General features: G+C 46.4%; 2 protein-coding genes across 2 annotated transcripts in view; one reads left to right on the top strand and one right to left on the bottom strand.

Moving 5' to 3' along the window:
- The window catches only part of LOC149346098 (fatty acid synthase-like), an 85,216-nt gene extending 78,351 nt beyond the window's left edge, over positions 1–6,865 (top strand). Inside the window, exon 24 of the mRNA XM_089541251.1 lies at positions 6,636–6,865. Coding sequence (XP_089397377.1) covers positions 6,636–6,865 — 230 coding nt within the window. The remainder of the gene's footprint in view (positions 1–6,635) is intronic.
- On the bottom strand, positions 2,677–4,278 carry LOC149346099 (uncharacterized). The gene has a single exon (XM_089586330.1). It carries the CDS (start codon positions 4,168–4,170, stop codon positions 3,154–3,156), a length of 1,017 nt encoding a protein of 338 aa, XP_089442456.1. The 5' UTR covers positions 4,171–4,278; the 3' UTR covers positions 2,677–3,153.
- Positions 6,866–26,435: the final 19,570 nt, after the last annotated feature.

Raw genomic sequence — 26,435 nt, 5'->3', positions numbered from 1 at the left:
CGGAGTGAGCAGCAAATCTTTCTTTATGGTTCGCTGCAACACGTCCCAAAAGAAGATTGCATTATTACAGTCGACAAAAACATGGTCAATTGTTTTCTCCTTCCTACACAGAAGGCAATGGGTGCCCCACGGGACGTACATGTCTCTTTCATGTAACCAGCTTTTAACAGGTAAGGTACCTGTGTGCAGCTGAAAGAAGAAAGTTTTTGCTGAAGGCGTTACCCACATTCTTCTTACCCTCTTTAACACATTTTGTCCTGGTGAGGCCCCAAAGGCCGACCGATACAAGGGAGCGGGCCTTTTCTTCACAGTTGCCAAATATTCTCTGGAAAAACGGGTGACAAAAAATCGATAAGATGCGACAACTTCACGGAGGTAACGGGACACACTGTAGCGACCACCTCCGGCAGAGGAGATTACAAAGTCTGGGAGTGCATTTGGCAACATAAACTGAGCAAAACACTGGAGGAAAGCGTTTCTTCTTTCGCGGAGAAACATGAAGCGCAGGACCACTTGGCTTAAAAACAAGTGAGAGAGGGACAGACCCCCCTCGGCGACTCGCCGAAAAAGATTCGTTCGGGAGGTTCTCTCCCAACTGGACTGCCATATAAATGTCGCAAAGATGCGATGGAACTTCTGTATATTCACCCGTGTACAGTACAACACCTGCAAGATGTACATTATCTTTGCTGCTAGACAAACATTACATACCGTGGCACGCGCGAACACTGAAAGGTCGCGCCCACGCCATTTAGATGTCATCTCTCTCATTTTACCGGCCTTCTTGCTCCAGACCGAATCGCTTTCACGATAGCAATCAAGAGGCACCCCAAGATATGTGCTCGGTGTAGTGGACCAGTGAATATTTTCAAATACATCTGGAGTCATGTCCCATGCGCCATGCCACAAACCAATGCACTTATCTATGTTTAACATGCTCCCACTCTGGGCACAAAAATCTGGTGTTGTTTTCAGTACAGCCGTAATGCTTTCCCTGTCCGATGCAAAAAAGGCAACGTCATCCGCGTAAGCAAGCACACGAACTTCACACGTGTGGAAGCCAAAACCACGTATTTCTTCGTTCTGCAAAATTTTCTGACAGAGTGGTTCAAGGAACAGTGAGAACAACAGCGGCGACAATGGACAACCTTGGCGTACAGATGAGCGTACATCTATACGGCGCGACAGTTCACCATTTATGACAAGATTTGTGGTGCAGTTTCTGTACGCCATTTTTACACCATCGCGTATAACTTTACCAACACCAACATAGTCCAACAAATCAAAGAGGATGTCATGTGGCACCCTGTCAAATGCCTTAGCGAGATCGATCTGCAGCATGGCTACCTGCAGGGATTCGCTATCACAAAGTTCTAAAACACTCCTGGCCACATGGATGTTCGTGTGTATCGTCCTGTTTTTAATACCAAATGTTTGATGGGGGCCGATTAAATCCTGGATTACAGCCTGGAGTCGTCTCGCCAACACCTTCATCAGCACCTTGTAGTCTACGTTTGTTACTGTGATTGGTCTGTATCCAGTGGCCGTGCGAAGTTTCACTTCCTCTTTAGTTTTTGGAATCAAAACTGTGTGAGCGCGCGTAAAAGAGGGCGGCAATAATCCACACTCGAATGACTCCACGAATACCCCATGCAAGGCCACAGCGACACCAGGTTTAAACTCTTTGTAAAAAGCGGCACTCAGTCCATCTGGACCTGGCGATTTTCCAAGGTTTAGTTCGTCGATGGCTCTTTCGACTTCACCAACGGTGATATCTCTTTCGAGTGCCGTTGTATTATCAAGGTCCAGCGTAGGCACTACTGTGAAAAAAATTTCTTCAATCCCCGGTTTATCGGGTAATCTGTGGCCGAAAAATTCCGTGTAGTAATCCTCAAAGTCGTTCTTAATACCAGCTTGATCGTGCGTTGTTTTCCCCTTGTAATCTATCTCTAATATCTCTTTAGCTCTAGCATATGCTTTTTCGTCTGATAAGGCACGCTTAGTTGGAGCCTCACCAGCCAGTAGCTTTCCTCCCCGTGCACGTATTATTGCTCCTCTATACTTATTTTCGTCTAGTTTCTGAAGCTTTCATTTTATTGCTAGTATTTCCTGCCCGAACCCGCCGGGGAGTTGGGCTTCTATTTGAAGCAGCGCTTCTAGCTCCTGTCTAAAGCTTTTCTCTTCCTTCTGCGCATTACGCTTCAACTCACCCCCTCTTTCTATTGCTTTCATTTTAACCTTTTGTTTAAAGGTTTCCCATCGTTCAGTTATGGACCTTCCGTCTGATATTAAAAGTGCGTGTAATTCTTCCTTCGTTCCCAAAACAAACGCGTCATCATTTAACAAATCCGCGTTGAGTTTCCACAAGCCCCATTCAACCTTCTTCCTTTTCTTTCTACCTAGTGATACCATAACCAAACTGTGGTCACTAAAGGAAACTGGCTCCACCACATAGTCCTCACAGTTAGGAGCAAGTGGTGACGATATGTAAACACGATCCAATCTAGCATGGCTAGATCCTTGATAATGAGTGAAATGTTGACGCTTGCCACCTCTTGCCAAATAGGCCCCATCCAGAAAGTCTACCTCACTTATAAGGTCTGCCAGATATACCGCACTTGCATCTCTGCAGGTGTTGGCTGGCGTTCTGTCCTCCATTTCGCATACACAGTTGAAGTCGCCAATAACAAGGAGATGCCTACTGCATCTAAACAAGTCAGCAACGTTTTCAAAAAAACCCAGTCTCTCTTTAGCTTTTGTCGGCGCATAGATGCACAAAGCACGAACATCTAAATCTCCGTGTTTAAAGTCACACATGACATAACGTCCCTCCAAACAACTAGTGACACTTTCTACCACAAACCCAGCCGATTTCCTCAAAAACAAACAGCAACCGGCCGATGTCCCAGCAGCGTGGCTGACGCACACATCATAAAGACCACGGAACGGGCTCACCATGCAGTCAGTGCGGCCCTCGCTCTCCACTTTTGTCTCCTGTACCGCGACTACATCCAGTTCCCTTTCCACCATTAGCTTTTTTAGTTGGTACTGCTTCCTCTTACTTCCGAGGCCGCGCACGTTCAGTGTGGCTAGCCAGAGAGGCGCGAGCACAGGAGCCATTGTGAAAGCGAGGGCTCACCCAAAGCAAGGCGATTACTCGCCTGCACAACTCCTGCTCTGTTCCAGGGAAGGGTCGCCGTCGACGCGTGACAGCGATGACGCACGGGAAGGGCGCACATATTTCCCTTTCTTCCCTCTTGCAACCTTCCATTCCTTCTCGAGCTGGTTGAGCCGCTGCTCCCCCACTGCACCCTCCGCCTTCTCCAGGCGCCTCTTTGTCGACGCTGGCTGGGCGTCCATGGCGTCTGTGGTGTCGGTGTCGTTTTTCCCGGAATCCTGTGCTTTGGCTCCTTGAATTCCGCTGCTCGAAGCTTCGTTTCGTGAGGCAGCTGCGGCGCTCCCCGGCTGTTGACCTTGGCTCGCTGCTGGCTCTTTCACCGCAGCCGTGCTTGCCTGAATTTTCCCTTCCTCGTTAGTCAAGACATCGGCTGGCGCTTTATCCTCGCCACTCGCTGTTTGCACTGTACTGCCTTTTGCCCTGTCTTCCGAGGAAGCTGCCTTCTCAGCCTCCTCTTCGTCCATCAGGAGGCTGGTCTCCTCAGCCACCCTGGTTGCCCCGGCTACGATGGCGTACGTACGAACGCAATCCATGCGTTCATGTCCAAACGCGTGACATTTGCTGCATCTTGGTGTCTGGCGCTCCCGGCGAATGTGGCCCTTGAGTTTGCAGCGCAGACAAGTCGGCGCCCTCCCGGGCACGACGACGAGTGCAGGGCCGTCGGCTAGTTTGAAAAGGTCCGGGAGGGAATCCGGGGTGACGCCTTCCTTGAGGACAATGCGAGCAACACGGGTCGTCGATTCCGCAAGCTCGAAACCACTCGCATGCCATTCTTCCAAGCGGATGTCTATCACCTCCCCAAACTCACTCAGGATCTTTCGAAGGGTCTCATCCGGCACGTAGAAAGGAACCCAGTGGATCTTCGCGGTTATCTCTCTATGCACCGGATCGATGACGGCACAGTACCGCCCCTTCACCTCCAAACCACCGGCTTGCACCAGCGCGTCCTTGGCCTCTTGAGTGCGCAGCTTGAGCAGCCACACGTGTCCCATCTGGTACGGGCCGATTCCTGCCACGGCCTTCAAAACACCAGTTTCTTCGAGCGGCGTTCGAAAATCCTCGATCTTATAAGGCCTGCCATCCACGTCGCAATGTAGAAACACGCAATCCTTCAGGCCTTCGTGCGAAGGCAGTGACGGTAGCACGAACCTGTACCCCTCGGGGTGGGGGGGTGATTGACGCGCGCACCCCGGCCGTCGCCGGTGAAAGGACCTCGCACGGAGAGAGCCATGCCGCGTCCGCTCCCCTCGAAAGCCGGAGGGGGACTCACTCCGCGATGCCAGCTCGAAGGTCTGGAATGAACAAAGGCGGGTCTAGTGAATACGGTGTCTTCGCTCACTCCCATCCTCCTCCCTTCCCTTCCGGCGAGGTTTAGGTGTCCACCGAGATATGAGAGACAGATACATTTCCTTCCCTCAAAAACCAATTTACCAACGAGCGAGGCGTAGAACCGAATGGTCGATGGCGTTCTATGGGCTCCCTGGCAGCGTTGCAAGACGCTGTCGCGTTCCACTCTTAGAGGCGAAGCTTAACATCTTAACCACACATCAGTGACCACACTTTAGGTAAAAAAAGTGCCCCCCCCTGAATATTGACGGGTGTCCACCGAGAGATGTGCGACAGTTACTGCGTAATTTCCTTTCCTCGAATACAATTTTCATTTTCTTCATTACGGGCCCTCTTTGTCTTCTTTCAGTCCCACTTCCTCCCTTCCTCTACGGTGCGGTTCAGGTGTCCATCGAGGTGGCAGAGAATTACTGCGCCATTTCCTTTCCTCAAGAAGCGTTGCGTTCAAAGGGCAAGGCATCGCGCCGAATGCGTGGTGGTGTTCCGTGGACTCCCTGGCAGCGCTAAAACACGCTGTCGCATTCCACTCCTAAAGCAAAGCTTAAGCGTCATTAATTGCCAGTTAATTAGTATTCAGGCATTAATCAGTAATTAATCGTTAATTAGTTATTTGTCATCACTTAGTAAATAGTACTCAATTAAATGTGGCGCCACCAGTGCTGCAGAAGCTGCGAAAGTGGTGCGGAGAACGCTTTCGCCTCTACGCACTTTAGACAGTCAAAGTGCCCGTTGAATTTTTGACCTTTGTTGCTGCTGTTATCTCAGATCATGAATGGCAGTTTGCCAATATCTGTCAAGAGGAAAGTATACAACAGCTGTATCTTACAGGTACTCACATATGGGGCAGAAACGTGGAGGCTAACAAAGAGGGTCCAGCTTAAGCTAAGGACAACGCAGGGAGCTATGGAAAGAAAAATGATAGGTGTAACGTTAAGAGATCGAAAGAGGGCGGAGTGGGTGAGGGAACAAACGTGGGTTAATGACATCCTAGTTGAAATCAAGAGGAAGAAGTGGGCTTGGGCAGGGCATGTAATGCGAAGGCAAGATAACCGCTGGTCCTTAAGGCTAACGGATTGGATTCCAAGTGAAGGCAAGCGTAGCAGTGGGTGGCAGAAAATTAGGTGGGCGGATGAGATTAAGAAGTTTGCGGGGATACGGTGGCCGCAGCTGGCGAAGGACAGGGTTAATTGGAAAGACATGGGAGAGGCCTTTGCCCTGCAAAGGGAGTAGTCAGGCTGATGGTGATTATGATGATGATGTACAAGGCGACCATGGCAAGAATGAGCTTAGGTATGCGTAAAAAATTCTTATAAACTTATCTCTAATCTTCTCACTCCGCCCGCCCTATTCTGTGATGGCGAATATTAGGGGATCAGATATGAGAGTCGGCCGATCTGTTTAGGGTACTGGTCGACATAAGACCCAAATGACGCTCATTTATTTCACAACAGGTGGCGCAACGTAGCACCGTGCGCTCTTTCTTCAACTCTTGCAGAATAATGCACAAGAATATGGCTCATTCGTTTTTGCACTAATTTTAAAAAATACACTTCCGTCATATTTACAACGAGCCCCTCATTCCCCTTCCTTGTTTGCTTAATTGCTTAGCGAGGGCCTCGATTCTGGCAGCCTTGACGCCATAGGAAGCATAAGAGGGTTCTCACACAGCTTCCACCATCTCCGTTCGATGACGTTCTACGTCACACCTGCGGTAAGTAAGGACGTTCTACGTCCGCCGCAAATGAACGTGGGTGGCGCTGATGAACACTCTCAAGGTTAGGTTACTTGTAAACATAAAATACCCCCGAATGCAGAAGGTTTGACAGCCGTCGCCGTAGCTCAGAGGTAGAGCACCGGACGCGTAATCCGGAGGTCGTGGGTTCGGATCCCACCGGCGGCATGTGGTTGTTTTTTCTTCTGCTTTTCTAATCAATTAGCTTTAAGCGATGACATATTTAGTAATATTCTAAATTGATCAACACCAAAAAATAAATTAATTAATTAAAAAAAATCTCATGTGCCCTCTGTCATATTTACAACGAGCCCCTCAATCCCCTTCCATGTTTGCTTAACTACATTTACACTGTTACTTCTGTTAATGTTCCCGCAGGTATCAAAGATCCCTCGAGCCTCGACCCAAAAACAAGCCTCGGTGAGCTGGGCATCGACTCCATTATGAGCGTCGAAGTGAAGCAGGCCTTAGAACGAGACTACGACTTCACTGTGTCCATGCAAGAGGCCCGAGAGCTGACAATTTCCCGGCTGCGAGAGATCACCGTAGGCGGAGGTCACACCGCCGACTCGGTGGTAAAAGACGGCTCAGGCAGAGACACAAGGTGACTCTCGCGGCCAGCGCCAGTCACACGCGAAAAGCACGTCCGAGGCGACCAGCATGGATCTCTGAAATTTGGAAGGCCTTGTCCAATTACCACGCGTTAAATACCGACCCTAAGAACAAAGAACTGCATGATTACGCTCCCACGAATGAGTACGATTCATCTAACGCTTAGTGCTAGCCCAGCTTGTCAAACTTCACTTTTTATTCGTCCGTTCGTATTCTATAGAGAGCGTTAGCATGAAATAGCTCAGTAATTTTCAAGAATATGGTTTCAAAAACAAATTCACGATTTCTTCTGGATCATAGCACCGATATTTGAACGTGTCAAAAAGCTTTTTAGAGAAATTCGTTTCCAGAGTAAATAATTTAAACCATTTATTATGATTGCACTTTTTAAAATTTAAACTTTTAAAAATTTTCAGCAAGGTACTTAGTTCCAACTAGAGAATAGTTGTGGGCCATCTGGGCTGCCTACTTCAATTACTGAATGCACTGACTGTTTGCTAGATTCATCTAATTGCAACGGAACTGCTTAGTGCCGGATATAAAAAGTTAATTCACACATAGTACTAAATTGCATCCCTAAAGAACTTATTTAGACAGGTGCAGGACGTCCACTGACGCCATAAAATTACTTAAATCCTCTGGCGAACACAAAGTGAGACTCCGCCCGTAAGCATTCCTTATTAACCGTTGTTTAGTCCGCTTGATCAGAAGGTCGGCATAAGTGCTAATATCACTGCAGCTGCTTTCAGATGTGCTAACGTGCGGCAGATATCAAATATCCAGTGCGCCGCTTCCTGCATGCTCTTTCGTGGTGAAACACTGGCTCTCAAAAAAGGCCCCCTGCTAAAAAATTCCCACAATTCTGGGTGAAACAATTTTTTTTCGTGGGAACCAGTTTATTAACGCAAATTTTTTATATATTGTTATATTTCACCAGAATAATCAATATATCCGCAGATCTCCCATCGGCAGGCTTGAATTTTGGTTTTTTAATGTTGTTGGTATCCTAAAAAGCATTCACCATTGTTTTTTTTATAGCAGCCTTTGATACTTGATGCGAGTAATAGAAACTGACTAAAAGAAGCATTTTGCTACATATCGGAAGATTGGAACGTTATCTTCAATATTTCCTTAAAAATAACTTCGAATATTTCAATATACAAATTTTTTTTACAAGAATGTTCGACATACAGCACACCCGGACGAGTCAAGCGCGCCACTAATGTCTGCAGTCGGTGTTCGAGCACATCTTATAGATTAGGAGGTATTATTGGTCTGCCTGCGTTTTATGTGTATCTGTATCATGCGTATGCACTCGCACTGGAGTCAAAGTTGTTCCCTCACTATGTTCTGATATAATGTGACATACTCATTATGAAATGAACGCTAGCGTAACAAGGACACTAACAAAAAAGGGACACGCATGTGGGGTCCCTTTCTTCCTTTCTAATTAGTGTACTTGTTGCGCCAGCGTTCATTTCATCATGCACCAACTCGCCCCTCAGGCTGTTTTTCTGTGGCATACTCACACACGAGGTCATGAGTGACCTCCTACTTCTTTCCTGGTCTACCTCTACTAATGACTTCTAATTAGTCTCTCGAGGCATATTCACGGCAGCGGCAGCTTCTCTGACCTCCTACCCTGTTTTCTCTGGCGTTTATGTCCGCTTCTCTATAATGAAACGTACTGCGCGATCGAACAATACGGAGCGGTTTTTAAAGAGCAACGCAGAGGTTTTAGAATTCGATGGACGTAAGGGGTCTAAAGTGTGAAACATGCAGAAAAAGCACACCATGTCCTTTTGGGCCAGCAGTTAAAATAGTTACGCAATCACCGTATATAAACCTGACGGCCTTCAAATCTCCACAGCACAACGCGCCAAATGGGGCGCGAAAGAAGATGTCTGCGGTAGTGCTTTATTTTTAACCAATAAACGATTGCTGTTAGGATAGAGAACCAGCGCTACCGAAGCCAAAGCTTACCGAGCGCTTGGTCAGCAGCGCAAATTCGAAACCGTACCGTCCGTGCCATCGCACCGAGATTCTCGGGTGCTTTGAGGAGAAGCCTAGAACTTATTCTTCGATTACGTCATTCTAGCGGGAAAAAAAAACTTGGCAAGATTTACCTCCAGCCCACTTAGATTCGAATCCTTAAATATCCCCGAATTCTTCAAAAGTGATGCAGTTGCCATTTAATACCTAACCTGATCTTTTGCATTTGCTCTTCTAGGTTGGCGGCGGCATCTTCAAAGTAACATGAAGATGAGATCGCTGGAACACTTTCTGCTAGCACATGGGCGCCATCGTTACGCTGCAATCATCGTCACCAAGTGACGCTGTGAAGGACTGTGACGTAAGGTTTGCTTCGTGGGATTGACAAAGTACTTACACGTCCTAGAGTATGCTTGCCAGTGAAGGAAGAAATCTAAGACTGCAATGTGTGAATAAAGAATATTAACACTGCTCTACCCACATTCATGCTGCATACGCATATGGCAGCCGCGTGTTAAGAGCACAGGGTTGCCCCTTTGTTGGAAATGCAAAGTCGCATTTCAGACCCGAATTCTATGCAACGACAGATGATAGGTGAAAAACGTTTGTTGTATATTATTCCCTAATTCGACTCCCTTTAACTTAAATGAAAATAAGATTTTGGGCGAAATTTGCACATTTTTGGCTCTTTATTTCATGATCATCAGCATGACTACGACCACTGCAGGGCATCTATGTCTCTCCAATTAACCGTGTCCTCAGCTGCGCCCACCGTATCCACGCAAACTTACTAATATGATCCACCTACCTAACTTTCTGCCGCCCCCTAGTACGCTTGCCTTCTCTTGGAATCCACTCCGCTACTATCCTTTATGGCCAGCGGTTATCTCGCCTTCGCATTGCATGCCCTGCCGAAACCCACTTCTTCCTCTTGATTTCGGCAAGGGTATCATTAACCCTTGTTGGTTCCTTCACCCACGCTGCCTGCTTCCGGTTTCTTAACGTTACGCCTATCATTTCTCTTTCCATAGCTCGCTGTGTCGTCCTTAACTTAATCCGAACCCTTTTTGTTAGCCTCCACGTTTCTGCTCCATAGCTGAGTACCAGTAAGAGACAAATGTTGTATACACTTCTCTTGAGCGATATTGGTAAATTGCCGTTCATGATCTAAGGGAATCTGCCATATGAGCTCCACCCCATTCTTATCCTTCTAGTTATTTCCCTCGATCCGGATCAGCGGTCACTACCTGCCCTGAGTAAACGTATTTCCTTACCACTTCCACTACCTTGCTACCACTTGTGAACTGCTGTTCCCTTGCTACTCTGTTGAACATTATTTTGGTTTTTTGCATTTTAATTTTCAGACCCGCCGTTTTCCCCGGCCTCTCTAACTCATTGATAATGCTTTGCAGTCCACCGCCTTAGTGACTCAGCAAGAGAATGTCATCAGCGAATCGCAGATTATTTAGGTATTTTACAATAACTCTTATCCCCAACTGTTCCCAGTTCAGGCCTCGGAATACCTCCTGTAAACAGGCGGTGAATAGCACTGGCGCGATCATGTCTTCCTGCCTGACGCCCTTTCTTATTGAAATTTTATTGCTGACTTCATGGATGACTATGGTTGCTGCTCTAGAAAAGAACAGTACGCAAGTTTCTACTGTTCTGACCTAAACGTAAGCTAAGGTATATGGATGATCGTTACAACATGCAGGACGGAAGCCAGCACTCCCCGAAACCAAGGAGCACACAGATTTTTTTCAAGTTGTGGTGTTGCTTAATACGAGAAATAAAAGTGAAATTATTGTATGACTTAAATTAATTGAGAAGAAACCATAAGAAAAAACCCACTCGCCACCGGTGGGATCCGGACGCACGACGACAAGATTTGACGTCCGGTGCTTTAGCCACTGAGCTACGGTGACGGATGTCCAACCTTCTGCCTTCTGGGTGTATTTATGTGTAGTGTAACCGAACCTTCAGGTAGGGTGCCTCGATGGCCAGCGCCACTTTCAGGGTGAAGACATCGCTGAAGGCTGGGGCAAGTTTTGTCCCACTCTCCCGTTCAGCTGCACTGACCGCAAGGCGGCGGCAGGCCGGTTTGTAGAGACAACTGCAGCTGCGGCGAGGAATTCAGAAAATCTGGTATTATACCAAGGCTCGATGACACCAGAGATTGTTCAAGCAGTGTATCGGAGTTGGTATCTTTTGCGTCGTGTTCCTCCATAACAGCAATCTTACAACGTGCCTAGCATATTCCAGTGCATTCTTTTGACCCGGATACTTCACTTTTCTATTACTTTTCCAACAATCACGATAACGTATTTGCAGCTGCAGTTGTATATTCGCCAAAGACAGCCATTAAACAACTTTTGGTTCGCCCTTTAAGGCGCCTTTTATGGCTGCTAATTTCAGTAATTATAAGTATACAAAGCAAAGTTGTGCATTAGACCTCCGTCCGCAGAAGAAATTGTTATCAAAAGCATAAGTTTCGCATTGCTTACCTCACATACTTTGGAGTTGGCTGTTGATCCAGCCGTCTCGGTTGATCTGCGTTTGCCATTTTTTGCTTCTCGCGCTGTCACGAGCAAAGCGAAATAGCCGGTGCTCTTTAATAGTGTGGGCAGAACTCCCAGGAACGTAACAGTTCCTCATAGCTTTATCACTTATTGCTGCATCACGTACAAAACACGAGGTCGCTTTAATCAAAATGGCGTGCCCGATGGGCCAAATTTTCTGTTTTCGACGCGGTTTTGCATGTTTCATGCGATCTTCGCCGCCTTTTTTACCATGCTTAGAGGCGCCTCGCTGTCATTACGCGTCGCGGCCTTTCTTGTCCCGATCACAGCCGCCTCGGTACACATCGCACCATCTGCACATCGCTATAAGTCGCATTGATTGTCCACCGGGCCAGAAGCACTTGCGCCGATGACATAGGCCAGGAAAGCTGAAGGGCGAGTGTTAATACGTGTGGTTCAACATCCAAATTTTCCGAGCGCCTTTTTCGCAACCTGGCGACAAAGATACTTCCCCGTAAGGCAGCCGTATAATATACGCCCTCTCGCTGGTAAGCGAATATGCGAAGTTCTCGTCGCGACGTATTGTTTAGTTTAATATTTGTTTCATCTTAATTCCATGAAAGCATTATAACCCCTCGCCCTTCTACTTGTTTGCTGTAGTTCAGTACGAATATCCTGGCGCCAAGCCTGTCTTCTGCGCGCCAGTAAGCAAACAAGTGGTGGCTGCGTGACGCAAAAGAAAGGCGTCTTTTAACCAGTGATGAATTATTTTCCTTCCATTTCGTGTCCCTTTCAATGAAACCACAAGTAGGGAAAAAAGGCTCTTTTCAGGATCGATTTTATCAGGATCGTTTCTATTTTTAACGGACGTGTGTACATGAAATCGGTATCCAGGAGGAGGTCTCGTAGTTGGAGACTGAAACGGGATCTCCCGAACATAATGGACATGAGCCTGTTCATAACAAAATGCAGGAATGACGAAACGTTCACATAGAGCAAGACGGCATTTCCGAGACCGGTACAGAAAGAATAAGGCTCCCATTTCTTACAAAAATCAACACTATTGCAACGTTCTACTATATGATGGGGCCCGACAAACAAAAATATTAAAACAGGCAGATATTAAAAGGTATGATATTCAAGCACATAACAGCACCAGAATAAAGGCTCCTCAAAAAAAAAAAGTTATACCTCGATATTAGGAAATTGTTGAGCTCCGAGTTACACCTATGTAATTTTTGTTGTTTCAAGGAAGGTGGCAAATTATTCCAAAAAGAAAACGATGAGAAACGAATTGTTTGTTTTCTATAATTAGTATGCAGTTTTGGTGAAAAAGTGCCGTCACGAAACCACATTATTATAATCTGTGACTCGTGTTTTTGGCCAACCATATCGTACAGGAACTTTTTTCGATTCTTTTGATGACGGAAGCAGAGATGAGAGCTTGCCGGTCGCGTTCACTAGTCCCCGGCTTTTTGCGCGCTTTATCTCAAGCGTGACTTTCCAATTAGCGCAAGCCCATACCGTAATCTGAGGTCCATTGTTCTGCCCGACAAATATTGATTGGTTTGGTTTATTGTGGTTTAACGTCCCAAACCACCTCAGGCTATGAGGGACGCCGTAGTGAAGGGCTCTGGAAATTTCGACCACCTGGGGTTCTTTAAGGTGCACTGACATCGCAGAGTACTCGGGCGTCTAGAATTTTGCCTCCATCAAAATTCGGCCGCTTCGGCCTAGATCGAACCCGCGTCCTTCGGTTCAGCCGCCGAGCGCCGTAACCACCGAGCCACCCGGCGAGGCCGACAAATATTGAGTGAGGCAGCAAGCCAGCGTCTCTCGGCAATTGGAGCAGACGGCTCAGCGGAAATAAGTAAGGCAGCTTTGATTGCTCCGCTCCTTTTGCAAGTTTTGCCTGGTAACGACAACTGGATTCAAAATAAGTAGCTATCAGGGGCTGATTTTTTTATATTGCTTTGTGAAACAGCAGATTTTATTTATTTTTCTTCATGTTTAGTTAGAAAAAGTTAATATTTTAGTTAAATTTGTCCAGAATAAAACTAACTAACACTGTGAATTAGAAGACGTTGTCGCTTCGCATCATCAAACTACGCGTAGCCAACACCATCCAGAGGGAAACGCAATCATCTGGTTTATTTAGTTGTGGTACAAGCCACTAAGGGCGCCAGTTCAGAATATATGGCGATTTGGTTTCAGACGTCTCCTCAGCTTTTCAATCCAGAGCAGTGAGGCGACGGACCACTTGGGAGCTAAACTTGCCATTAATGTATAAAATTGTTTTATATATCCTGCTGTAATAACACAAAGGCACCCCAGAGAATTGTAGAAAAGAAGGTGTTAGCTAAGCTAAAATATTATATTTGGCAGGTCACTCTACGCGCTGCTTGTATACCTGAGAAACTTGGGGCCTTGCGAACAGCCCTTACGTTCAAAACAACAAAAGCAACATAATCCTGTGGAATTGGGCGACCATGGTATAGTCTATACTGTCATTATCAAGGGAGACAAAATGAACGCTGTCCTTTTTCAGGGCAGCCGGTGACTGTGAAACACAGCAGTCCGTCATAACTTTTCGATTGGAATGTATTCAGAGCGAGTGCATCATGCAAAATATGCACTCTAAACTGCCAGAACTGCTACGAGTGAAACACCTGTGCGCTGTATATTGTCCTGTGCTTTCCTCTCTTCGTCCTGCGTCGTTTTGCGAGGTTGCAATATGCACTCCATTGTATATTTCCAATTCAGTCGCATTATTGCAGTCCCTACGTAGGAGCACGGAAACCGTTCCACACCTCCAGCGGTGAGCGACGTGCCCGTGGGACCCAACATGCCACCCCGTGGGGGAAACGGCGGCGCGGGGTGGTACAAATGATATCACCATCCTGAAAGCGGAGGCGAGTGAACCAGGAACCCTACTTGACAGTGTTCAGCAGCGCTCCCCCCATCCTAGGGGCGAACACAGAAGGTCCTGTATTACCTCAAGTACCATGTAGGGACATCATCGAACGGTGAGGGCGGAAGGTGTCCGAGAAGCCTCTTATGTTGCCTTTAGTATCAAGACTGCCTGATTCGAGGCCCTCGTTATAGTGTTGAGCAGACAAGGGAAGGGAAAAAGGTGTTCGTTGTAACACAGAAGACGGAAGCCAACAGTGAGCAGAACCAAGGGTTATAGGGGTATTTTGTTTAATTTGTGGTGTTGATGAGTTAGAAATTAATAGCGTAAAAATATTTTATGGCTCAAAGATAATTGAAAAGAAAGCTGAAGAAAAGACAACCATATGTCGTAGGACGGATCCGAGCCCACGACCTCCGAATTTCGCGTACAGTGCTCTACCAGCTGACATACTGTGACGGGCGTCTAATATAATGGTTTCGGGGGTGTTCATGTGTATTGCAACCAAGCCTTGAGAGCGTTCACCAGCGCCACCATCGTCCATAGCGGCGAACATAGTACGTCCTGTATTTCTCGGAGGGCAACGTAGCACCGGGAACGAACGTTGAGCGCGGAAGGAAATAAACTTTGAAAATTTTGTTTTTAGGGCACTAGATTGTATTTCGATATAGAAGACCACCAACACCGAAGGGAAGGCAAAATTTTTAGATATCTGAACCGGAATTGTGTCAGGAAATAGAGAACGTCCAGAACAGTCTTATCTGAGCTCACTGAGTTGTCTTGCCCGCTTTGTACATCTACAAAATGGCGTCGCTGCGCGTAACATTGTCGCCGGCAACAAGTTTTCTTCATTGTAAAATGCACAGGCTGCTTGCGAATTGGTTGCTAGTAAAGCGAGGAGGGCTTTTTTGTAAGAGTGCAATGCGGAAAGGCCACATCAACGAGCTTACAAAAGCGTATTAGACGTAGTGTGGACAGCAGTGAAACGAACTTAAAAATTGGCAGTGGTTTAGCTCTGGTTAAACCTGGAGGATTGCGAAAGTAACGAGGAGAGAGAGAGAGGGGCGAGCGTTGCGGCGCAGCAGCGGAGCTATGCGCAGCTACTGCGCATGCGCAACTGGCGAGCGGGGCGGCGGCCCCTCTGAGTCACCCGCGCAGCGACGGTGGTGGCGCGCCAGCTGTGCGATATGTGACGTCACTGCTCCTCGCGCATGCACAGTATAGCCTTCCCTCAGCTTGGCGAAATGGTAGTGTTGCTTTCGCAACAAAAGAAACTGTTTGTTTGGGAGAGCTTCGCCCACAAGTAACTGAATGACCCGGCGCCGGAGTAGGAAACAGCTTGCTCGCCGGTTGTCGAACAGAATGGCTGCTGTTCTTGTCCGCGCTGAGTTTAAGGCTGCCGAGGAACCTTCGAGATAAGGAACCAAACGCAACTACTACGATATGGGAAAATACGGAAGCAGTTGTGCCTGGGCACGATTAATCAACATAAGCCTAGCCACATCTCGCGTCACAATCAAAGCAATAAAGCCGCATGCGCGCGCCTTGGAGCGTGAACGGACAAACAGAACAAAGATTCGCGGCATTACTCCCCCTCAAAGAAGGTTTAAAACAACAAACGAGAGCAGAAAAAAATTAAACGGACTGTACAAATACACACTGAGATTTTTAACTAAGCTCTTTAGCGCCCATAGCAGTGTTTAGACGGACGACATGGACAACTTCTGGTCTTGCGCGGCGTCGCTGGAATGATGTCATCCCCTTAGAGACGACTCCATAGTACAATTCACCTAGTCAATGAAGAACCTTGTACGGGGCGAATTAGATGCGAAATAGTTGTTCACTCAAACCGCGGCGCCGAATGGGTGTTCAGACACAGGCTCGCATTCCGCGTTGCGTCTCAATAGGTTGTAGCGTCTGGTGTCGGTCTGCTGGTTGTCTTTGATTCGTAATCGTGTAAATCGTCGGGTTTCCGCGCGCTGAAGTTAAGTGGCAACGTCGAAGTTGTCTTCAGCGGTGATGTTTGGGAGCATGACGTCGAGCATGGTGTTTGCCTCTCTTCCATGGGCGAGCCTGAAAGGTGTCGAATGTGTGGTTTACTGCACATAACTGTTGTAAACAAAGACGAAGTCGGGGAGTATAGCATCCCAGGTCAGCGATGCTTTTGTTGAGACGCTCCATAAGTACGTAAGCCTCCTGGTGGTAAGCAGTAGTTCGCTGGTGAATGTGTGACTGCAGTTAGAATGGCTTGGGAAAGCTCGGCCGTAAATCCTGTTCCCCTATCCATGATGGGAATCTCTGGGGTGCCGTGGCGCAAAGGAATCTGTTCGACGAATAATTCCGCGAGTTTCCCCGCAGTACGGCTCGGCAAGGCGTTTGCTTCGGCATAGCGGGTCAAATAGTCGGTCGCCACGATGTACCCCTTCTTGCCCGATATTGACTATGGATAGGGGCAAAGCTGCTGGTAGTGCCGGGCAGTTTGGAAGTTTACATATTTCTACCCTTTCACGTCGTTGCGTGCGTTCCCGTTTACATCGTTCTTCATTTCTTTTATGGAGCATTTTTGGCCCGAGAATAATGGTGGCACTGAATTATTCAATTGGATCCCTGATACCCTTAATATTCCCCCTTTTCGTCTGTCAAGGAATCCTTTTATTACTTTACTTACTGGACATGGTAGATTTCTGTTCTATTTTTAAAATTTTGACCTGTCTTCGTCTTCTACTTGTTCTTGTGGAATTTTAAGCGAAAACCTCCGTCATTACTTCCGGGATTGTTCCGTTACTGCCTCTTTAGTATCTCGTTTAAAATCTATTTGCTCATCGGACATCACACCATCTGTTTACCCCACCCTTCTCCGAGACCCAGCTGCTTGTGCTCTTCTCCTTCAATGGTTCACCTCACAAATAGTACAATTCCTAATTATTCACGCTGATTTCTCTCTTTCCATTGATTTCTCTTCCCGAAGCTCTGCACAGAGGAGAGCCCCGTGCTCCTTTTTTGGGCATGGGCGCTTTCCTAATGGCGTGTTTACTGTGCATGACTGTGACTGTGACTACGCTTTTGACTGTGTGACTTTGACTGCGTTCTTGGCGGTGTAATCGGGACTTTGGTTTTGTCTTCTTTTGTTTTGGTTATGTTTTTATTTTTCTGATTTTCTTTGTGGCTGGCACTCGGTGCTTTGTTAGGCTGTTACTGTGGCCATGACTTTGCAGTGACTTCGGTTTTCGCTTTTTTATTATTATTAATTATTCCGCGGACTGCACGCTGTGCTTTGGCAGTCTGCCTGTGACTAGCTTTTACGGTGATGGGCCTTTTGTTTTCTGTTCTTTCGAGTTTTTTTTACTGCTCTGTTTTTCGCTTTAAATTTTTTCTTCTTCTTTAGAAAATTTACTTTTTTTCATCATTTATTTTGAATTGGCGTTAAGTCTGGCGAAGCTTTTTCTGGTCCGGGCACCCTCTCTCTTTCTTTTTCGTTTCTTTTTTACTTTCGTTTCACAGTTTGAAAATAAGGCCTTTGTTATTGGTGTCTTCGTGGACTTCTCGAAGGCATTCGATTTAGTAAACCACAGTGTACTCCTGAAAAACTTGGAGCGTTGTGGTATTCGTGGACTGGCTCAAATGATCCTGAAATCATATCTTTCGCATAGAAAACAGGCTGTAAGCATAGACAATGTGACATCTGAACTAAAACTTGTTACTTCTGGCGTTCCCCAGGGTAGTATATTGGGACCATTACTTTTTAATATGTACCTAAATGATATCTCCAACATTAACTCCGCCGCAAAATTTATTATCTACGCTGACGACACTAGCATCTTTTTTACTGGAAATGATCTTGATCTCCTTGTTCGGGAATGCAATGACACCTTGAGTGAATTACAAAAGTGGTCCGAATCCAGATACATGCGTATAAATGAGAAGAAAACAAAAGCTGTCATATTTCGTCCTAAAAACAAAGTACTTCCTTCCCCCATCGAGATTAAACTAAACTCGCGACGTATAGACATAGTTGAACAATTTAAATGCCTTGGAGTAGTTTTTTCTTCCAGCATGTCTTGGGAACACCACACGGACCATATTGTCACGAAACTGGCTCAAATAACCGGAGTCATAAGTCGGCTCAGATACGTCATTCCAAGAACAGTAAAGTTACTCCTCTACAATTCACTTTTCTACTCCTATTTAAACTACTGCCATCTAGTGTGGGGCACAGCTACGGTTAGATGTCTTCAGCGTATCTACATTTTTCAGAAAAAGTTCCTTCGTCATGTTTACAATGTCCCCTGGGACTCGCCAAGCAAAGATCTCTTTCTACAAAGTGGTGTGCTAAAAATACACAACTTGTATAAATATCGCTTGAGTGTCCGGTTTAAACTCGAAACACGTAGAAACGTAAACCACATACGTAAACTAGCTGAACTGCATACCCGAGATGCAAGCTACACAACAAGGCATGCGGAGACGTGGATAGTCCCGACCCCACGGTTAAACTCGGGTAGAGAACGCCTGCAGTTCACTCTTCCGTCCCTGCTAAACGCGTATATATATAATAATTTTGACCTTTTCAGTTCGTCAAACAGGTCTTTGCGTGCTTTGTATGCTAGCATGTAGGATTTTTGTTTTGTGTTTTTTTTTTCTCTCCTTTGCTTTCATTACCTGTGTCTACCCAATGTGAATATTGTGTCAATATTGTATAATGTTCTTTCGTTTTCTCTTGTATTGTATACTTGTTATCACCTTCTGTATTAAAAGTCTTGCTGTCAAGCTGCTGCCAAGCGAAAGGGGGCTGCGGCTTAGTCAAGCTGTTTCTCAGCTTTTTCTGCGCCTCCGCTGTCTGTATGTTTACAAGGCAGAAATAAAGAATTTGAATTTGAATTTTCTGAGAGGACCAATAAAAAGGTAAAAGGGTTCTCGGCCTACGACTGGCCGGAGGCACTGTAACCTGTGTGAAAACATCGGTGTGCAGTGCAAATGTATCTTCGTGAACGTCATTTCTTTTTATTTCCTGCCGGCTGTGGGGATATTTGCTTCCATTAAATATTCGCGTGATGAATGGGTGCGTACACACTTCCACTCGCGATTTCGGTTTAGGTTGCGACAACATGGTATTACTCGATTACCGAAAGAATCTCTGCCGCATTTAAATCGCGGCTAGTTGCTGGTGTAGAAATCTCTAATATGTTTCAACTCATCTATTTTCCATGAGCATTTCAATTGATGTGACGAAGAACAAAAAAATTGTGGCAGCAGCTTATGCGATCTAAACTGTCCACAGAACAAGTTGGGCATAACGAGTCTTGATGAAAAACAAAACAAAAAAATATTGAGAAAACCTTTCCCATTGCTGTTTGCCATTGTTATGCTGTTAAGACATGCTATCACCGGCAGGCATCTGGGCAACGTCACTCGACGACGCAATCCGTATGATGGACCACGTTTCCGTACGGCGAGCAAGAACTTTTCCGTTGCTGGTCCACACAAATTTCCAGCCAACATTATTTTTACGAGCTATAGCGGCCCCGAGCAGTTGCTTGTTTTTCCGCGTGAGATGCTCATTGAGAAATACACGTTTGTCCGTTCCATCGTAGCCAAGGGACTGCGTCGTGAGCTCGGCCTTGCGCGCTTTCGCAAGAATGTCATTACGTATGGTCCTTCGCGTGAAGCGAACGACAAAATTCTTGCCCTGAGATTTGGCTGTATCCACTTTGCGACATATGTCGATGGCCGAGTCATCAATGACTACTCCCATGTTTTTTGCTATTTCCTTCACTGCATCTACTTCGTCGCATTCATCACGCAGACCTTTAATTTCAAGGTTGTTTAGGCTCTGGTATTCATCCAGTTCATCCACCCTAGGCTGTAGCCTATCATTTTCCTTTTCCAGTTCATGATTTTTTTTCTACCAGCCTGTTCATGCCGTGCTTCCGTTCCTTGACATCTTTCTGCTTATCATTCACTGCATCACATGTGTCCGAGCAAAACTTAACACTATCTTTCAAATACCTAATTTCAGCACGCAGTTCTCGTCGGAAATCATAAAACTGCTTAGCTAAAGCTTTTGCATCCTTCGTCACTGTCACAAAGATGAGCACTCTTGAAATAAGACAGACCTCATGCAGACATTCGGCGCATGTACGCTATGATCGGCAGCAGGGCAGATAAGTATAAAAGTAAACAACATAGATGATTAATCTCACCTGCAGATGTACAAAAATAAGCTTGAGATGCGTGCTTCCGGAGCACTGCCGCCGAACTGGTCGGACGTAGTCGCGCGGTACTCATATAACCACCGCCGGTAGGGGTCAGATGGTCAGATGATGCGCAGTCGTCGTGCGCCTGTCTCAATCACCGTGTGGCAGAAGGCGGGGCAGGCACATGCAGATGTTGACAGTGCGATGCTGTCTTCCACCCACGCTCCTCACGTCCGTTCCGAAAGAAGACTGCAGTATACAAAAATAAGCTTGAGACGTGTGCTTCCGGAGCACTGCCGCCGAACTCTTCTCTTTTCTTTCTCTTTTTCATTAGCAGCACCAGATCAATCTGGACAAATGCTTGGCAATATGAAGTTGAAGTGGGATCTTGGTTTCCACTGCAATCAGAAAATTGCAGTGATATTGAAGCGCCTCATGGGCAATGACAGCGCTTGTTCTTGATTTTTCTCACGGTCCCTTTCGATTAGGGGATCAGCGGAATGAAATTGGATGGTGTGTTCTATGCTATTGTTGCAGAGCTGGTCGCAAACTCGGCTTTATTGGTGTTAAGCTGTTGTTCAGCTGCGCTTCCTGGGTCAGCCGCAGCAGCTTGTTTAACACGACATTCTTGGAGCCTTAAGATGTCGTCGATGCGTATGCGTACTTCTATCTGCAATCTTAATTTTCCTGTCACTGCTTGCTACGGACCCCGCTTAGTGACAGCGAAGGTGGGCACACTCGGCTGTGTTTCGGCAGTGTAGAACACATCCCAGACTTCCTTAATCCCCCTTTCATTTTGCGCGTGCAAATATTTATTTGCTCACACATAGATGCATATTTCTACCCTGCTCAGCGATCGGCTAGCATTCCTGCCACACTCATCCATTCTCGGCAGCATAATTGCTGCACGCATTCGAAAGCCACAATAAGAAGGCTCATTTCAGAAATAACGATTTAACTGCGCGAAAGAGTTAGGACACAAGTGAGACACATTCACGACACTTAGAAGCGCAGACTGGCAACATTATTTTCCAGGAAAACGCAAGCCGTATTTCAGCGCTCTCTGTGACAAGCCGGTACATTGCACAAGATAATTTCGAGACTACGCCATCTTATAATTCAACACAAAAACATGAAAAACACAATTGAAGCTATCACTGGGCCAGCCCTCCCTATCAAACAAGTGAGAAATGCTGAGCAATGCATACAAGATTACTAAAAGCGAAAGCAAGCATGAAACAACTCACGACTAGCTGAAGAATCGATTTTTCTAAAATCAACAATGCACAAATCTTTCTACGGCACTTGATGCTTGCGTCAATCTAAAATACCGTGAAAAACAACAAAGTACCAGGTTAAAACCGAGAAGAACGCACCAGCTCTGAGACCCTTACAAGAAGGCGGCGTCAAAACAAATTAAACAGTGAACACCATGTCATAACCTAAAAACTACAGCGTACGTTTGTGTATCTTCTCAGAAGGCTTTGTCAAAATCTAGAAATCACAGCGAGCATTTGTGCATCAACTCAGAAGGCTTCGTCAAAACACGGTGAAAATTCGAGAAAAAGTAAAACTTAAAACACATTTATAAACCTAAGGGGATCCAAACTGAAATAAAATTACTAGAAAACTTTTAAAAACCTCTAAGGCAGAACCAAAAGAAAGAGCGTTTTCCATACATGAAGAAAAAAGCCTCAAAGGAAATCGATTCAAACCGGAAATTTTTCTCAAAGTTTCTTCCTGTGAAACCTCAAAGAAGGTGACTAAAGACTTGTAAACAGGGCAACCTACACGAAGCCATTCAAAAAAGAGAATTCTTCCGAGGTCAGGGATATAGACGTCTTGCTGACGCATGTGTCTGATGTGCCTATGTAGAAGACTTCTATAACTAATCCTTCCCATTTATCTTTTGCCCTTGCCAAAAACCTTGTCCTTTCAAAACACGGTGCGCAGTCTTTCTTCTCGCATCTCTTGCAGTGATCAGCCAAGAATCCACCTGTTTTGTTGTTCACGTTCCGCCAGTGCTCTTGCGCTCTTTCGTTAAAACATCTTCCAGTCTGTCCATGCATATCTTACCGCAACAAAGCGGAATGCTGTAAACCACCCCTGAAGCACAATCAGTATACTTGTTTTCATGGTTGATGACGCATTGGCTCTTCTTTTCCTTTTCTTGCATCTTTGCACAACCTTTGACAGTTTGCTTGGGGCTGAAAACACTACATTGACGCCAAACTTATTGGCAATTTTCTTCACATTATGTGTCAGCCTGTGGATATAGGGCATTACGTGGATCCTTTCCTTCTTTCCTGCGGGTTCTGTCTTCTGGTTGCCTTTCTTTAGTTTTTGTAGCATACTTTCACACACGCTCGCAATGACATCAGGTTGGTACCCAGCTGAGCGCAATCTTTGGAGCTGGCATTGAAAGATATCATTAGCTCTGTGCTCGCACGATTTGTTCAAGGCTGATGAAATGCACACGGAAATGATCCCTATTTTTACTAACTTTGAAAGGGCGCTGATGTAAGGAGCAGCGCTTTTTTCGTTCTAGGCTTGAAGCACCAACATATATATCTTGCTTTCCGTGAAATACAAGGAGAGGTCAAGAAATTGAAGTTGCTCATCTGTTGGCGTCTCACATGTGAACTTGAGGCCACAAGAAGTAGAAGCAAAGGCGGCCAAGATATTGGGAGTTATATTGCTAAAGTCATCGCCTTTGGGTTCATTCAGGAATACCAGATAGTCGCCAACATATTTGCACACATGTATTACGCCTACGTCTTCGAGCCGCTCCGCCGCCGTGGCGGCTCAGTGGTTATGGTGCTCGGCTGCTGTCCCGAAAGACGCGGGTTCGATCCCGGCCGCGGCGGTGGAATTTCTTGGGAGGAGAAATTCTAGAGGCCCGTGTACCGTGCGATGTCAGTGCACGTTAAAGAACTCCAGGTGGTCGAAATTTCCGGAGCCCTCCATTACAGCGTCTCTAACAGCCTTAGTCACTTTGGGACGTTAAACCCCATAAAACTAAACCAAACCAAACCAAGCCGCTCCTGCAGGCGTTTGTCGAAGGAAGGCAGGAAAATGTCGCTTAACACTGGTGCTATGCCAGAAGCAATGCAGATGCCTGTCTTTTGTATGTGGTACTGGCCGATGTGGTTTATCGCCGTTGACGTGGGGTAAAAATCTAACAGTTCCAGGAATTTTCCCTTATCTAGGCTGGCTGTATTCTAGAAGCTCACTTCCCCTTGAAGCTCGATGTTGTCCCGGATGGCAGCAAACAGCTCTTTGTGTGGAATAGAACAATACATTTCATCTACACCACGGACAGGGCTGTAGTGCAACTTGGCAGCCCTTTTTCCAGCACTTCTATGACTTCTTTGGAACTCCGCACAACGAAAGGATCGTTCACTACTAGCTTGTTGAAATGCTCTCTCAGGAATGTTTCAAGCAGTATCTGCCAGCTGTTTGTGTGTGATACTATAAGACGAAAAGAGCTTCCATCTTTGTGCGTTGTTGCTTTGAAAAAAACGTCCAAAGTTGCACTTCTCACCTCCTTGAGAGCTTTGCTTAAAGAGGGCAAATTCAAGTCCTTCAGGAGCCTCACTGCAGCACACTTTTCTTTCTTGGGATCAAAAGGTGTAGGCTTGAAGTTCTTATTTACCGATGAGCACCTGAGCAGATGAGAACCTTCAATTTCTTGACCTCTCCTTGCATTTTACAGAAAACAAGATATGCTGGTGCTTCAAGCCTAGAACAAAAAAGCGCTACTTCCTTACAACAGCGCCTATTCAAAGTTAGTAAAAAGAGGGATCATTTCCATGTTCATTTCATCAGCCTTGAAAAAATCGTGTGAGCACAGAGCTAATAATGGCTTTCAATGGCAGCTCCAAAGATTGCGCTCAGCTGGGTACCCACCTGATGTCATTGAGAGCGTGTGTGAAAGTATGCTACAAAAACTGAAGACAGGCAACCAGAAGAAAGAACCCGCAGGAAAGAAAAAAAGGATCCACGTAATGCCCTACATCCACTGGCTGTCACATAATGTGAAGAAAATTGCCAAGAAGTTAGGCGTCAATGTAGTGTTTTCAGCCCCATGCAAACTGTCAAAGGTTGTGCAAAGATTCAAGAAAAGGAAAAGAAGAGCCAATGCGGCATCAACCATGAAAACAAGTATACTGATTGTGTTTCATGGGTGGTTTACAGCATTCCGTTGAGTTGCTGCAAAGTATACATGGACAGACGGGAAGATGTTTTAACGAAAGAGCGCAAGAGCACTGGCGGAACGTGAACAACAAAACAGGTGGATTCTTGGCTGATCACTGCAAGAGATGCGAGAAGAACGACTGCGCACAGTGTTTTGAAAAGACAAGGTTTTTGGCAAGGACAAAAGATAAATGGGAAAGATTAGTTATAGAAGCCTTCTACATAGGCAGATCAGAGACATGCGTCAGCAAGACGTCTATATTCCTGACCTCGGAAGAATTCTCTTTTTTGAATGGTTTCGTGTAGGTTGCCCTGTTTACAAGTCTTTAGTCACCTTCATTGAGATTTCACAGGAAGAAACTTTGAGAAAAATTTCCGGTTTGAATCAGTTTTCTTGAGACTTTTTTCTTCATGTATAGAAAATGCTCTATCTTTTCGTTCTGCCTTAGGGGTTTGTAGAAGTTCTTCGAGGAAGCGTTGCAGCCTTCCCAGTGAGCCCGACAGCGAGGATACCATAGAGTACTTCAGCGAGGACAGTACCGAAGGTGAATTTGAGACATACCTGAGCCGCAGGACCAAAAGAAGACTATTAAGAGCCAGCTCCTCATCGAGCCAGTCCACGGTGAAGACAACTGGCCAAGCATCGAAGCATACTATTCTCATCCTGCCTGAGCATCGATCCCACAACATGAGGCGGCTTAACAGGCAAGCTGTCTCAATGCAACTTGAGGCCCTTGTGCCGAACGAAATTAAAGACGTTCGCGTGAACTCGCGCAAAAACGTTGTTGCTGTTGACGTCCATCATGCGCCAGCACTCGAATCACTGCGGGCCATCACTGAACTCGGAGGCATGTCGGTCCGTACAGTTATCCCGCTCGGCGAGGACGTTTCTTCTGGCGTCATCTATGACGTCGATGAGACGATCACGCAAGAAGATCTGCCCATACTTGTGAAGCCAGGAAACGAAGGCACCGTGATTCTCCGAGTCTCACGTCTTGGGAAATCTCGCTGTGTCAAGATTGTCTTCAAAGGCGACAGCCTTCCGTCACATGTGAAGGTAGGCCTTTTTCGTCACGCAGTACGGCCATTCATACCAAAGCCCCTACAATGCACCAATTGTATGAAACTGGGCCATGTTAGCGGAGTCTGCGGCAACGCGAGTGTGTGTTCCCGGTGTGCCGAGCCTCATGATTCTGAGACATGCACAGCACAAATTCTCAGGTGTTCAAACTGCAACGGTCCCCATGACGCCTCATCTAGAGACTGCCCGCGGCTAAAAGAAGAGCGTGCTGTCCTAAGACAAATGGTCCGAGACAACTCGACGCACCGCGAAGCCGCCGCGATCGTTCGCAACAGACGCGCCCGACGCAAGAGGAAATCCAGACAGGCTACTGCCAATGACAGCCGCAACGACGCGCTGTTGGCGCCTCCTGCTCACCCTCCTCCACCTCCTGTTCCTCCTCGCCCCAGTGTGCTCCGTCCGCCCTCTGTGGACAAGGGTGGCCAGATGTCATCAGGTTCCGATCCTTGGCCAGCGCTTCCGCCATTATGTCCTCCTGAGGCCCCTCCACGTAAGCTCCCATCGCTGAGCACGTCGGCCGCTGCAGACGGGCTCCCGGAGCAAGACCGCCAAACCCTTGTGATTTTAAAGACCGTGGTCAACGCAATTCGGCCTCTCCTACAGACTCTGCAATCCCCAACTCCTCGAAGCGTTTTACTAGTGCTGGACTCCCTGGGTTCAGCACTTCAAGGA

The sequence above is a fragment of the Amblyomma mixtum genome, chromosome 4 (assembly GCF_055824585.1).
Source record: "Amblyomma mixtum isolate Tamu chromosome 4, ASM5582458v1, whole genome shotgun sequence".
Lineage (NCBI taxonomy): Eukaryota > Metazoa > Arthropoda > Arachnida > Ixodida > Ixodidae > Amblyomma > Amblyomma mixtum.
The sequence above is the reverse complement of the archived record's forward strand: the minus strand, read 5'-3'. Positions and strand labels throughout refer to the sequence as shown.